Below are 13694 nucleotides of genomic sequence, written 5' to 3' on the forward strand. Positions count from 1 at the left end.
ATTTTGGAGTTTTCCCTGATGTTTTTAGGGTTCTCCCTGTTGTTTTGGGGTTTTTCCCTGCTGTTTTGGGAGTTTTCCCTGATGGTTTTGGGGTTTTCCCTGATGGTTTTGGAGTTTTCCCTGATGGTTTTGGGATTTTCCCTGGTGTTTTTGGTGTTTTCTCTGACATTTTTGGTATTTTCCCTGATATTTTTTGGTTTTTCTCTGCTGTTTGTGGTGTTTTCCAGAACTATTCCATGGCAGTGTACCTGGTGAAGCAGCTCCATAACAATCCCATAACCAAGTGTTACATGCTGCAGACAGGGTTTTCCCTGATGGTTTTGGGGTTTTCCCTGATGATTTTGGAGTTTTCCCTGATGTTTTTCGGGTTCTCCCTGTTGTTTTGGGGTTTTTCCCTGTTGTTTTGGGGTTTTTCCCTGTTGTTTTGGGAGTTTTCCCTGATGGTTTTGGGTTTTTCCCTGCTGTTTTTGGAGTTTTCCCTGATGGTTTTGGGGTTTTCCCTGGTGTTTTTGGTGTTTTCTCTGACATTTTTGGTATTTTCCCTGATATTTTTTGGTTTTCTCTGCTGTTTGTGGTGTTTTCCAGAACTATTCCATGGCAGTGTACCTGGTGAAGCAGCTCCATAACAATCCCATAACCAAGTGTTACATGCTGCAGACAGGGTTTTCCCTGATGGTTTTGGGGTTTTCCCTGATGTTTTTGGTGTTTTCTCTGACATTTTTGGTATTTTCCCTGATATTTTTTGGTTTTCTCTGCTGTTTGTGGTGTTTTCCAGAACTATTCCATGGCAGTGTACCTGGTGAAGCAGCTCCATAACAATCCCATAACAAAGTGTTACATGCTGCAGACAGGGATTTCCCTGATGTTTTTGGGGTTTTCCCTGATGATTTTGGAGTTTTCCCTGATGTTTTCCGGGTTCTCCCTGTTGTTTTGGGGTTTTTCCCTGCTGTTTTGGGAGTTTTCCCTGATGGTTTTGGGGTTTTCCCTGGTGTTTTTGGAGTTTTCCCTGATGGTTTTGGGGTTTTCCCTGGTGTTTTTGGTATTTTCTCTGGTGTTTTTGGTATTTTCCCTGACGTTTTTTGGTTTTCTCTGCTGTTTGTGGTGTTTTCCAGAACTATTCCATGGCAGTGTCCCTGGTGAAGCAGCTCCATAACAATCCCATAACAAAGTGTTACATGCTGCAGACAGGGTTTTCCCTGAGTTTTTGGTATTTTCTCTGACATTTTTGGTATTTTCCCTGACGTTTTTTGGTTTCTCTCTGCTGTTTGTGGTGTTTTCCAGAACTATTCCATGGCAGTGTACCTGGTGAAGCAGCTCTCCTCCACGGTGCTCCTGCAGCGGTTGCGGGCCAAGGGAATCCGGAACCCGGATCACTCCAGAGCACTGAGTATGTGTCTGCTGGGCTTTTGAAAAAAAAAAAAAAGGGAAAAAAAAACCCATAAAAATCACTTTTGTGAGGGGAAATTTGGAATTAGGACTGTGCTAACCAAGCTTTGGACTTCCTACAGCCCCTCTGGGCTCTGGGAATGTGATAGTGGTGTTCTTTGTGTTCAGCTCCAATTCAAAGAGTCAGAGCCTTTGTTTGCACTCGGAGCCAGTCCAGGAACCCTGGTGACACTGTGAGGGGAAAAATGCAAGAGAATCTCTTTCAGCTCAGCCATCCTGGCTTTGTTTGTGCAGAATGGCACAACTGTGCTCTGCAGTCAAGTGGGCATTCAGTACCTCAGGAGAAGAAATCCGTGGAAGTTTGTGGCATAAAAACAGCACAAACTGCTGTGGGGTTGGTTTTCAGGGAAGAGGGGGAAAATCCCAGCCCCTGATAGTGATGTTACTTTTTAATCAATGCTCACATCAAGTGTTTTACCTTCTCCAGAGGGGGAAAAAAATGAGTGCAGCAGTAAAAAAATAGTGCAGAATGGCACAAGTGTGTTTTTCAGGGCTGAAGGCCTGGGCAGGAGCAGCTCCACGGAGCATTTTGTGTTCCCAAAATTGTGGGGTGAGCCCAGAGAGAGTGCCCAGCACAGAGCTCCTGTGTGAATTTGCTGCTTTTTTGTTTCCTCTGACAACAAATTGGTGGGAATTTGTGGCATAAAAACAGCACAAACTGCTGTGGGTTTGGTTTTCAGGGAAGAGGGGGAAAATCCCAGCCCCTGATAATGATGTTACTCTTTAATTAATGCTCACATCAGGTGTTTTACCTTCTCCAGAGGGGAAAAAAAATGAGTGCAGCAGTAAAAAAATAGTGGAGAATGGCACAAGTGTGTTTTTCAGGGCTGAAGGCCTGGGCAGGAGCAGCTCCACGGAGCATTTTGTGTTCCCAAAATTGTGGGGTGAGCCCAGAGAGAGTGCCCAGCACAGAGCTCCTGTGTGAATTTGCTGCTTTTTTGTTTCCTCTGACAACAAATTGGTGGGAATTTGTGGCATAAAAACAGCACAAACTGCTGTGGGTTTGGTTTTCAGGGAAGAGGGGGAAAATCCCAGCCCCTGATAATGATGTTACTCTTTAATTAATGCTCACATCAGGTGTTTTACCTTCTCCAGAGGGGAAAAAAAATGAGTGCAGCAGTAAAAAAATAGTGCAGAATGGCACAAGTGTGTTTTTCAGGGCTGAAGGCCTGGGCAGGAGCAGCTCCATGGAGCATTTTGTGTTCCCAGAATTGTGGGGTGAGCCCAGAGTGCCCAGCACAGAGCCCCTCCTCAGTCCTGAGTGAATTTGCTGCCTTTTTGTTTCCTCTGACAACAAATTGGTGGAAATTTGTGGCATAAAACCAGCACAAACTGCTGTGGGGTTGGTTTTCAGGGAAGAGAGGAAAATCCCAACCCCTGATAGTGATGTTACTCTTTAATTAATGCTCACATCAGGTGTTTTACCTTCTCCAGAGGGGAAAAAAAAAATGAGTGCAGCAGTAAAAAATAGTGGAGAATGGCACAAGTGTGTTTTTCAGGGCTGAAGGCCTGGGCAGGAGCAGCTCCATGGAGCATTTTGTGTTCCCAAAATTGTGGGGTGAGCCCAGAGAGAGTGCCCAGCACAGAGCTCCTGTGTGAATTTGCTGCTTTTTTGTTTCCTCTGACAAGCTGGTGGAAGTTTGTGTCAAAAAAATGCTGGCAAAAACCCCGCTGCAGGTTTGGTTTTCAGGGAGAAGGGAAAATCCCAACACCTGATCCATATAGAATTTCTCTTTAATCAATGCTCACATCAGGTGTTTTACCTTCTCCAGAGGGGAAGAAATGAATGCAGCAGTAAAAAATAATGCTGGGCCTTAATTTGTCCTAATGCAGTTTGATGATTTATGCACAAAATGCATTAAAAATGCACAAAAATCTACAGATTTATGCACAAAAATCTACAAAGTTCCAGGTGGCTGCTGCTCTTCAAGGTGAGGATTAAGGTGTAGGTCCAGTTCTTAGAGCAGGAATCAAATGAGTCTGATTTGTTCATTTTACCAATGCCTGCTCGTGAAACAACCCTTGTAAATAAAAAATAGAGGGTGAAAAAACTCCAGGAATTAAAGGCTTCACCATTTCACTGCAGTTAGTTAAGTCTCAGATTTTGTCAGGGTACTGCTGGCTGCCTATTGCTCAATTTGCTTTTCAGTTTGGAATCACTTGATGAGGATTTGGGGGGTTTATAGTGCTGCCTGTCCATGTGAGAGTTGTTAACAAGTTTGCCAACTTCACCTTGGAGTTAGAAGTGAAATCGATGTGATATTAAATATTAAATTATGGTCAGGTACAAAGTTGCATGCACAGGAGTTAAGGCATTTCTGGATAAACACATTTTTTAAAGGTTTTGAATTCAAAGTTTACCACACCATTTCAGACTTATTTTATCTCTTTATCATCCAATTCATGTTTGAATTAACCTAAAATAAACATTTTTTTATTTCCAGTTAAAGAGAAACTAACTGCTGATCCAGACAGTGAAATAGCAACAACCAGCTTAAGAGTGTCTCTGCTTTGTCCAGTAAGTTGATTTTTTTTTTTTTTATTCCCTCAAAAGTGATTCTGGTGGAAATGTGGCTGTTGTGGTGGAAATGACCTCGTGTTTACCTGGTGTAACCTGAAATTCTCCATCTCTGTGCTGAAAAGCTTCTGAAATCCCCCTGGGAAAATGAGTATTCCATTAGCTTGGAAATGTTACTCAAAATCTATGTAAGCATACCTTAAAATGTGTCACTGGATCCTCTGAGAGTGCAGGTTGGGCTTGGATTGATAAAAACTCTCTCAGAAAAGGGGGAATAATGTGGATTTTGGGATGGGAATAATGTGGATTTTGGGATGGGAATAATGTGGATTTTGGGATAGGAATAGTGTGATACGTGGGATGGGAATAATGTGGATTTTGGGATGGGAATAATGGGATTTTGGAATGGGAATAATGTGGTTTTTAGGATGGGAATAATGTGATTTTTGGGATGGGATTAATGTGGATTTTGGGATAGGAATCATGTGATACTTGGGATGGGAATAATGTGGGTTTTAGGATGGGAATAATATGATTTTTGGAATGGGAATAATGCAGATTTTGCGATAGGAATAGTGTGGATTTTGGGATGGGAATAATGTGGATTTTGGGATGGGAATAATGTGGATTTTGGGATAGGAATAGTGTGATACGTGGGATGGGAATAATGTGGATTTTGGGATGGGAATAATGTGGATTTTGGGATGGGAATAATGTGGATTTTGGAATGGGAATAATGTGGATTTTGGGATGGGAATAATGTGGTTTTTAGGATGGGAATAATGTGATTTTTGGGATGGGATTAATGTGGATTTTGGGATAGGAATCATGTGATACTTGGGATGGGAATAATGTGGGTTTTAGGATGGGAATAATATGATTTTTGGAATGGGAATAATGCAGATTTTGGGATAGGAATAGTGTGGATTTTGGGATGGGAATAATGTGGATTTTGGGATGGGAATAATGCGGATTTTGGGATAGGAATAATATGATTTTTGGAATGGGAATAATGCAGATTTTGGGATAGGAATAGTGTGGATTTTGGGATGGGAATAATGTGGATTTTGGGATGGGAATAATGTGGATTTTGGGATAGGAATAGTGTGATACGTGGGATGGGAATAATGTGGATTTTGGGATGGGAATAATATGGGTTTGGGATGGGAATAATGTGGATTTTGGGATAGGAATAGTGTGGATTTTGGGATGGGAATAATGTGGATTTTGGGATGGGAATAATGTGATTTTTGGGATGGGAATAATGTGATTTTTGGGATGGGAATAATGTGATTTTTGGGATGGGAATAATGTGTTTGGTCATGGATTTGGGGGGAGGAGGTGCCAAACACCTGGCACCAGAGCATCTCCTGTGGGAATTGTGTGTCCCCAGGGAATTGTGTGTCCCCAGGGAATTGTGTGTCCCCTCCATCACTGGGGACTTTGGTGACAGTGCCTGAGAGCCAGAGGGGAGGGAATCGAACGGGATTTCAGTTCCGAGGGGATGGAAACGAGCCCTCAGCATGAGGAGAGCCTTTGGTGGTGGCTTCGGGGACATTCTGGTGCCATCCTGTGGCATCCTCCTCGCACTGCTCAGCATCAGCTGGATGGAGCCACATTCCCAAATCCCTCCCAGCCCTGGGAGCAGCCCGAGCTGCTCAGCTGCAGCCTGGGGGGTGTTTTAATCAAACAAACACAACTTCCTCGGTCTGAGCAATTCTCCTGATGCCTCAGGTTTAGATTTTCTATTTTTCACGTTCTCTGCTGCTTTAGTGTGAGGGTCTGGGCTCCATATTATGGGATGGAGAGCTCTGTGCACAGAGCAGGGAGACAAAACAATTCCTGCTCCAGCTGGGCACCAAGGACAAATGATCCAAACCTCAGGCCCAGGAGCACAAACAGCGTGGGCTGGAGAGAGAAGAACAAGCAGGATGGGAGTGCATGGGCTAAAGCTGGAATGGGACAATGAACTGCAAGGTGCAAATGGAGCAGAGCTGATCCCAGTGAGAGCCCCCGGGAGCGCTCGTGCATTTTGGGACCATTTTGGTTCATCCTGGGGCAGCCCTGGCTGGGCTCTGGTGCTGCCCAAGGTGGATCCATGGAGGAGATCCTTTAATAAATCCCTGCTTTATTCTGTGACTCTGCCCAGCCTCTGCTCCAGCTCAGCCCGAGGCATCAGTGCAGCAGTGATTGTTCTCTTGAGTTCTCATGGGGTGAAAATCCCCGTCAGACCTTGCTGCTCTCACCTTTGGTGTGGCCAGCCCAAGCTCTCCTGAGCTGCACTTGGCTGCAGCAATGCTTAAAACAAGCAGAGAAGAGAAAACAAGAAGAAAACGAGGAGTGATTCAAACAAGCAAAAAGAAATCTGTATTATAGCAGAGCCATCACACAGAGTAGTCAATAAACAACAAAGTTCAGAGCGTTTCTTTTTATTTGCACCAAGGAGGAAATGTAGGAAATAGTAAAGGTAAGAAGGATTTCAGAGAGCTGTAAATAAAAACGAGCCTGAGAAACAGAAAGAGAAAAAAAGAGAACTAACTACAGCTGCAAAATCTGAAAATAGAAAAAATTACAATAGTATAGCAAGCAAGAACATTTGGAGGTTTTTTTAGCAACTGCTGGGGTTTTGTCAGGATATTTTTATTTCTGATTAAAGTGGAATTCCTTTCGCTGTCTGCTTTCCTTTCAGTGTAATGATACTTTCATGATAACGCAGGATAATTCTGGATTTGGTCCATGTAATACATGGAATAATACATAACAATTCTCTTTTCGCTCCATCCAGGACGCTCAGTGCATTGTGTTACAGGAATATGGCAGGATGTATTCTTCAGCTTCCTGGATCAAATATAATTCAAAACACGATTTTTTCTTCACTTTTATGCCGTCTCAAACATACAGGAAGGAGGGAACTGTGCATGTGACAGAACTCAGATTTCTGAGAGTTCTTTGTGGAGTAAAACTCGACCTAACTCGTGTCTCTTTTCAGGCAGGAAAGCCCTGGTGGCTCATTTAACCCCAAGGAAATAAAATCCTGTTTTTTTTTTTTTCTGTTCCAGCTTGGCAAGATGCGCCTGACCATCCCCTGCAGGGCCCTGACCTGCTCCCACCTGCAGTGTTTTGATGCCACTCTCTACATCCAAATGAACGAGAAAAAGCCAACCTGGGTGTGCCCTGTGTGTGACAAGAAAGCTCCTTATGAGCATCTCATCATCGATGGGTGAGTAAAGCTGAAATCAGAAGCCAAGTGTGATGTTCCTGTCTGAAATGGGGTTGATTTCCCTCCTTTTTGGAGCATTTCCCTGCTCGGGAATTCCTGCAAGAATTCTGCTCCTTCAAACTCAGCTCGATAATAATGAGAGCAATTCTCAGGAAATTCCTGAGCTTTCCTAGGTGCAAAGAGCACCTGCTGTATTTTTTTTTTAATGGAGCAGCTGTACAAATCTGGCAGGGCTGATAACACACAGAGCAAACCAGTGGTGCCACCCCTCTGAGTGCCTGCACAATTCCGTGTACAATTTCACACTCGGGGGGTTGCTATCTATAGAAGGTGACACACAGATTGATTCCCTGGCTCTGCCTGCCTGCAAAACACTAAAAAAAAAAAAAATAAATCTCACCTCGGGCTGGGCCAAGCGTGGATTTCTAGGTTTGCCTTTTAATTGCTTTAAGAGAGAAGTTTTTGGGTTTTTTTTTTATATAAAGGGAGAGAACAAGTAGAGGTTTCTGAGAATACTCTGAATATAAAAACAAAGCCAAAAAATGGATGAAACACACACACAAAAACCCCAAAGGCAAAGCTGAAAACGCCCAAGAAACCCCAAATTTTTTTTAAAAACCACCTCATCAACGATGAGTCTTTCAGGGAATGTGTGTTTTATTTTGCCTGGGAAGGATGAGGTCACTCAGGATCCCTTCAGAGCCTTGCAAAAAGCTCCTGAGGAGACACTCGGGCTGTTCTGGGCTCCTGCAGCCCCACATTTCCAGGGATAAATCTGCCTTGGATCCAAGAGCTGGGGGGCTCCTGCTTGAGGTTTCTAGCCAAAAGCCAGGAATAAAGCAAACCCCACATTTCCCTCATTTCTCCTGCTGCTGCCAGGGGCAGATGTTGGATCTGATCTAACTGCAGCATCCCAAAGAGAAGGTTATTGGTGGAAAATGCTCCAGTCTGGGAAAGAGGGAGCTCATTAAAGCCAAGCTCTAATTAAAGCCCAGCTCTTCCCTGCAGAGCCACATGAATGGGCCTGGTCAGAAGCTGGAATTCCCACTGGCAGTGATGTGCTGCCAGGATCCTAAAATTTCAGGAGGTGCCTGTGGGAGAAGAGGCTGCAAATTGAGATTCCCATGCTCAGCATTTGTTAGGAAGTTTCACAAGTCCCTAAATCCTCAGATTTAAGAAAGCTTTCCTCGGTTAAGTTTTGTCAAAGGGGGTAAGGAGAGGATTTTTTAAATCAATTCTGGTTCACAGAATTCCTTTTTTTTTTGGGAAATAGAGAGTTCTGTGGCACAAGCTCTGCAGGATTCCACTCTCAGTGCTTTTCAATAAAAAAATCTTCATTTTTGCAGATATTTTATTTTAGGTAATACTTGAATTTTGTCAGTGATTCCCTTTTATTGAGGAGGCAGCTGAGAGAAGAGCAGAACAGTGAAAGCTTTGGCACAAATTCACACTTACACTGGCCAGTAAAGGGAAAAAAGCTCTTTTTAGCACTGATACGAAATATTTTTACGGACAGGTTGTTCATGGAGATCCTGAAGTTCTGTACAGATTGTGATGAAATCCAGTTCAAGGAGGATGGATCCTGGGCTCCCATGAGGTCCAAGAAGGAAGTGCAGGAGGTGACAGCATCCTACAATGGAGTGGATGGTGAGCCATGGCTGGGCAGGACCCCCTGGGCTCCCCTGTGTCCCTTCACCTCCCAAAATGCTCATTTCTAAACATATATTTATTGCTTTTTAAACGTATTTATAGCTTTAATCATTTATGTTCAGTTAATTGGGTCGCACACGTCTGGGGCTGATGGCGTTTAAAGTTACCAGCATTCTGTGGGGTTGTGTTTTTTTTTTTAATTTTTGAGCTTTTTAACGATTCAGCCGATTGTTGATTCTGTGCAGGATGCATCAGCTCCTCCTTGGAGCACCAGGTGTCCTCTCACCAACAATCCAACAAAAACAAGAAGGTGGAAGTGATCGACCTGACCATCGACAGCTCCTCCGACGAGGAGGAGGAGGAGCCCTCGGCCAAGAGGAGCTGTCCCTCCATATCCCCAGCATCTCCAATGAACAGCAAGGGGTGAGGACAGGGCACTGCAGGGCCACGCAGACATTCCAGACTAAACCAGCTCTGCAAAGTTCTGCCTTTGCCTTACAGCCTCACTGGGTACCTCTGGGTTTGCTCCCAGCACGAGGCCCGGGCTTGGAATCACAGCTCTGAGCGTGCAACACGTGGAATATTTCAGTTGTGTTTGTGAAGTGGTGCACGGGGAATCAAAGATTTAAATGTGCAACACAATGAAATATTTCAGTTGTGTCTGTGAAATGATGCACAAGGAATCACAGCTCTGAGCGTGCAACACGTGGAATAGATCAGTTGTGTTTGTGAAGTGGTGCACGGGGAATCAAAGATTTAAATGTGCAGCACAATGAAATATTCCAGTTGTGTTTGTGAAATGGTGCACGGGGAATCAAATATTTAAATGTGCAGCACAATGAAATATTTCAGTTGTGTTTGTGAAATGGTGCACAAGGAATCACAGCTCTGAGTGTGCAACACAAATGAAATATTTCAGTTGTGTCTGTGAAATGGTGCACAGGGAATCAAAGATTTAAATGTGCAAAATAATGAAATATTCCAGTTGTGTTTGTGAAATGGTGCACAAGGAATCACAGCTCTGAGTGTGCAACACAAATGAAATATTTCAGTTGTGTCTGTGAAGTGGTGCACGGGGAATCAAAGATTTAAATGTGCAGCACAATGAAATATTTCAGTTGTGTCTGTGAAATGGTGCACAAGGAATCAAAGATTTAAATGTGCAGCACAATGAAATATTTCAGTTGTGTTTGTGAAGTGGTGCAAGGGGAATCAAAGATTTAAATGTGCAGCACAATGAAATATTCCAGTTGTGTTTGTGAAATGGTGCACGGGGAATCAAAGATTTAAATGTGCAAAATAATGGAATATTTCAGTTGTGTTTGTGAAATGGTGCACAAGGAATCACAGCTCTGAGCGTGCAACACGTGGAATATTTCAGTTGTGTTTGTGAAGTGGTGCAAGGGGAATCAAAGATTTAAATGTGCAACATAAATAATTTAGTTGTGTTTGTGAAATGGTGCAAGGGGAATCAAAGATTTAAATGTGCAACACAGTGAAATATTTCAGTTGTGTTTGTGAAATGGTGCACAAGGAATCAAAGATTTAAGTGTGCAACATAATGAAATATTCCAGTTGTGTTTGTGAAATGGTGCACAAGGAATCAAAGATTTAAGTGTGCAAAATAATGAAATATTCCAGTTGTGTTTGTGAAATGGTGCATGGGGAATCAAAGATTTAAATGTGCAACACAGTGAAATATTTCAATTGTGTTTGTGAAATGGTGCACAGGGAATCAAAGATTCCAGTGTGCAACATAAATATTTCAGTTGTGTGTGTGAAATGATGCACAGGGAATCAAAGATTTAAGTGTGCAACATGAATATTTTAGTTCTGTTTGTGATGTGGTGCAAGGGGAATCACAGCTTTGAGTGTTCAACACAAATATTTCAGTTGTGTTTGAATTGGTGCAAGGGGAAGCACAGCTTTGAACGTGGAACACAAATGAAATATTTCAGTTGTGTTTGTGGAATGGAGCACAGAGAATCACAGCTTTGTGAGTGCAGCACAAATATTGAAACATGAAAATTGAAATACGAAATATTTCAGTTGTATTCGAAAAAATGAGTGTAAAATGATGCAAAAGGCACAGAAGTGTGGACTTTGCAGATCTGGGAATGTTTTCCTTCCATTGGGAAATGTAGAAGCAGCAGCCAGGGAGGGGCAGGGCTGTGGGAATTGGGAATGCCACAAGCACCTGGGCACACCCGAGCTGCCAGGCTGGGAATAGCTCCTGGTTTGCATAAATATTCTGGGATGGAAGCCAGGGATCCTGTGGGAAGAGGCTCCTGCTCCACAGTGGGAATCACTCAGTGATCACTTGGGATCACCTTGTAGGGTGTCAGTGCTGTGGGGTCCCACAGATCCCCTGTGGGGTTTTGGGGTCAATATTCCTGCAGGATTCCTTGTTGAACACACCTGTAACACATTCCTAGAGATGCCAGCAGCATTTCCAGTTCCTGCTGTTTGGGGCTGAGCTTTCCTTTCCTCCATTCCAGCTGTGCTGGACTGGAGGGATGTTCCTGATGGAATATTGTGAGGAGTGTGTGGTGCAGCTTTGGAACGGCTGCGCATCCTCCAGGAAGCTCAGGATGTGCTTTGAATTGGAGTCCAATTTGAAAATAAGCAAACAAGCATCCCCTGGTGGGACAGCAATAAACAAGAGTGTATTTTGTGCTTTTTAACAAGCTTTTTTTTTTTTTTTTTTTTCCCCTTCCAGCATTTTAAATTTACCCCACCAAGCTTCTCCTGTGTCAAGAACCCCAAGCCTCCCTGCTGTGGACACCAGCTACATCAACACATCACTCATCCAGGACTACAGGCATCCATTCCACATGACACCCATGCCTTATGACCTGCAAGGTGAGTTCTGGCTGCACCTGCACAGCCCTCCAGGCACTCGTTTCATTATAAAATAAAAATAATGAGGTTCGTGTCACTGGTAGCAAAGAGACTTGGAAGTGTCAGCAGCGTTAGGCTGGTTTATTTCAAAATAAGTGGTGAAAAAATGGAGAGGGGGCTGTTTGGAGAAGCTGAGTTTTGTTTTTTATCTCTTGACAGGTTTAGATTTCTTCCCTTTCCTGTCGGGTGACAATCAGGTAAGTCAGGGAGAAGCAAATCCTGTGGCAAACACTTTTCCCAGCAGGATTTGCTGTGTGGGAAGCAGCAGCAGCATTGTCTAAACACAGGTGTGGGATGAGGCACAGCAAAAAGAAACATTTGGGGAGCTTTAAAATGTTAAACTCAGCAGCCACTTCATTGTGGAATGAAGGTGCAGCTTGATCCCTTTTCCTCCAAAAAAAGGGAGCTGGGATGTCTCCCTGCCCTTCCTGCCCTCCCTAAAATTGCCCTAAAAGCTGAGGGATGCTTGGATATCCTCATGGAGAGCAGAGCCTGCACTGGGAATTTGGGTCAGGAAATCTGGCTGAATATCCAAGACCTGAGAATGATCCTGATCCAAGGAATGCTGCTCTGGCTGTGGAGAAATCTTTGGGAACAAGGCTGGGACAGCCTGGATGTTCAGTCATGCTGTTCCTGGCTGGGATTCTCTGATCCCATTCCTGCTTGCCCTTTTCCTGCTTTGTGTGCTCTGATCCCATTCCTGCTTGCCCTTTTCCTGCTTTGTGTGCTCTGATCCCATTCCTGCTTGTCCTTTTCCTGGTTTGTGTGCTCTGATCCCATTCCTGCTGGCCCTTTTCCTGCTTTGGGTGCTCTGATCCCATTCCTGCTTGCCCTTTTCCTGCTTTGTGTGCTCTGATCCCATTCCTGCTTGTCCTTTTCCTGGTTTGGGATTCTCTGATCCCATTCCTGCTTGCCCTTTTCCTGGTTTAGCCTCTCTGATCCCATTCCTGCTTGTCCTTTTCCTGCTTTGGGATTGTCTGATCCCATTCCTGCTTGCCCTTTTCCTGCTTTGTGTGCTCTGATCCCATTCCTGCTTGCCCTTTTCCTGCTTTGGGTGCTCTGATCCCATTCCTGCTGGCCCTTTTCCTGCTTTGGGTGCTCTGATCCCATTCCTGCTTGCCCTTTTCCTGCTTTGGGTGCTCTGATCCCATTCCTGCTGGCCCTTTTCCTGCTTTGGGTGCTCTGATCCCATTCCTGCTTGCCCTTTTCCTGGTTTGGGATTCTCTGATCCCATTCCTGCTTGCCCTTTTCCTGCTTTGTGTGCTCTGATCCCATTCCTGCTTGCCCTTTTCCTGGTTTGTGTGCTCTGATCCCATTCCTGCTTGCCCTTTTCCTGCTTTGTGTGCTCTGATCCCATTCCTGCTTGCCCTTTTCCTGCTTTGGGTGCTCTGATCCCATTCCTGCTTGCCCTTTTCCTGGTTTGGGATTCTCTGATCCCATTCCTGCTTGCCCTTTTCCTGGTTTGGGATTCTCTGATCCCATTCCTGCTTGCCCTTTTCCTGCTTTGGGTTTCTCTGATCCCATTCCTGCTGGCCCTTTTCCTGCTTTGGGTTTCTCTGATCCCATTCCTGCTTGCCCTTTTCCTGCTTTGGGTTTCTCTGATCCCATTCCTGCTTGCCCTTTTCCTGGTTTGGGTGCTCTGATCCCATTCCTGCTTGCCCTTTTCCTGCTTTGGGATTGTCTGATCCCATTCCTGCTTGCCCTTTTCCTGGTTTGGGTGCTCTGATCCCATTCCTGCTTGCCCTTTTCCTGCTTTGTGTGCTCTGATCCCATTCCTGCTTGCCCTTTTCCTGGTTTGGGTGCTCTGATCCCATTCCTGCTGGCCCTTTTCCTGGTTTGGGATGCTCTGATCCCATTCCCTCCCTGCTGCTCTCTGGGGCTGGGATTTACAAACCATATTTGTAACCCCCGCATCCCCAATTCCTTTTCCCTCAAAACTGGGGGCCCACAGAGCAAAAC

The 13694-nt window shown here is 44.4% G+C and overlaps 1 protein-coding gene across 1 annotated transcript in view; it reads left to right on the forward strand.

Annotated features, from left to right (window-relative positions):
• The window catches only part of PIAS1 (protein inhibitor of activated STAT 1), a 61213-nt gene that overhangs the window by 47050 nt on the left and 469 nt on the right, over window positions 1-13694 (forward strand). The window contains exons 7-13 of the mRNA XM_053988640.1: window positions 1282-1387; window positions 3891-3964; window positions 7024-7184; window positions 8701-8831; window positions 9080-9257; window positions 11554-11696; window positions 11895-11932. Of these exons, the coding sequence (XP_053844615.1) occupies window positions 1282-1387; window positions 3891-3964; window positions 7024-7184; window positions 8701-8831; window positions 9080-9257; window positions 11554-11696; window positions 11895-11932 (831 nt within the window). The remainder of the gene's footprint in view (window positions 1-1281; window positions 1388-3890; window positions 3965-7023; window positions 7185-8700; window positions 8832-9079; window positions 9258-11553; window positions 11697-11894; window positions 11933-13694) is intronic.

The sequence above is a fragment of the Vidua macroura genome, chromosome 12 (assembly GCF_024509145.1).
Source record: "Vidua macroura isolate BioBank_ID:100142 chromosome 12, ASM2450914v1, whole genome shotgun sequence".
Lineage (NCBI taxonomy): Eukaryota > Metazoa > Chordata > Aves > Passeriformes > Viduidae > Vidua > Vidua macroura.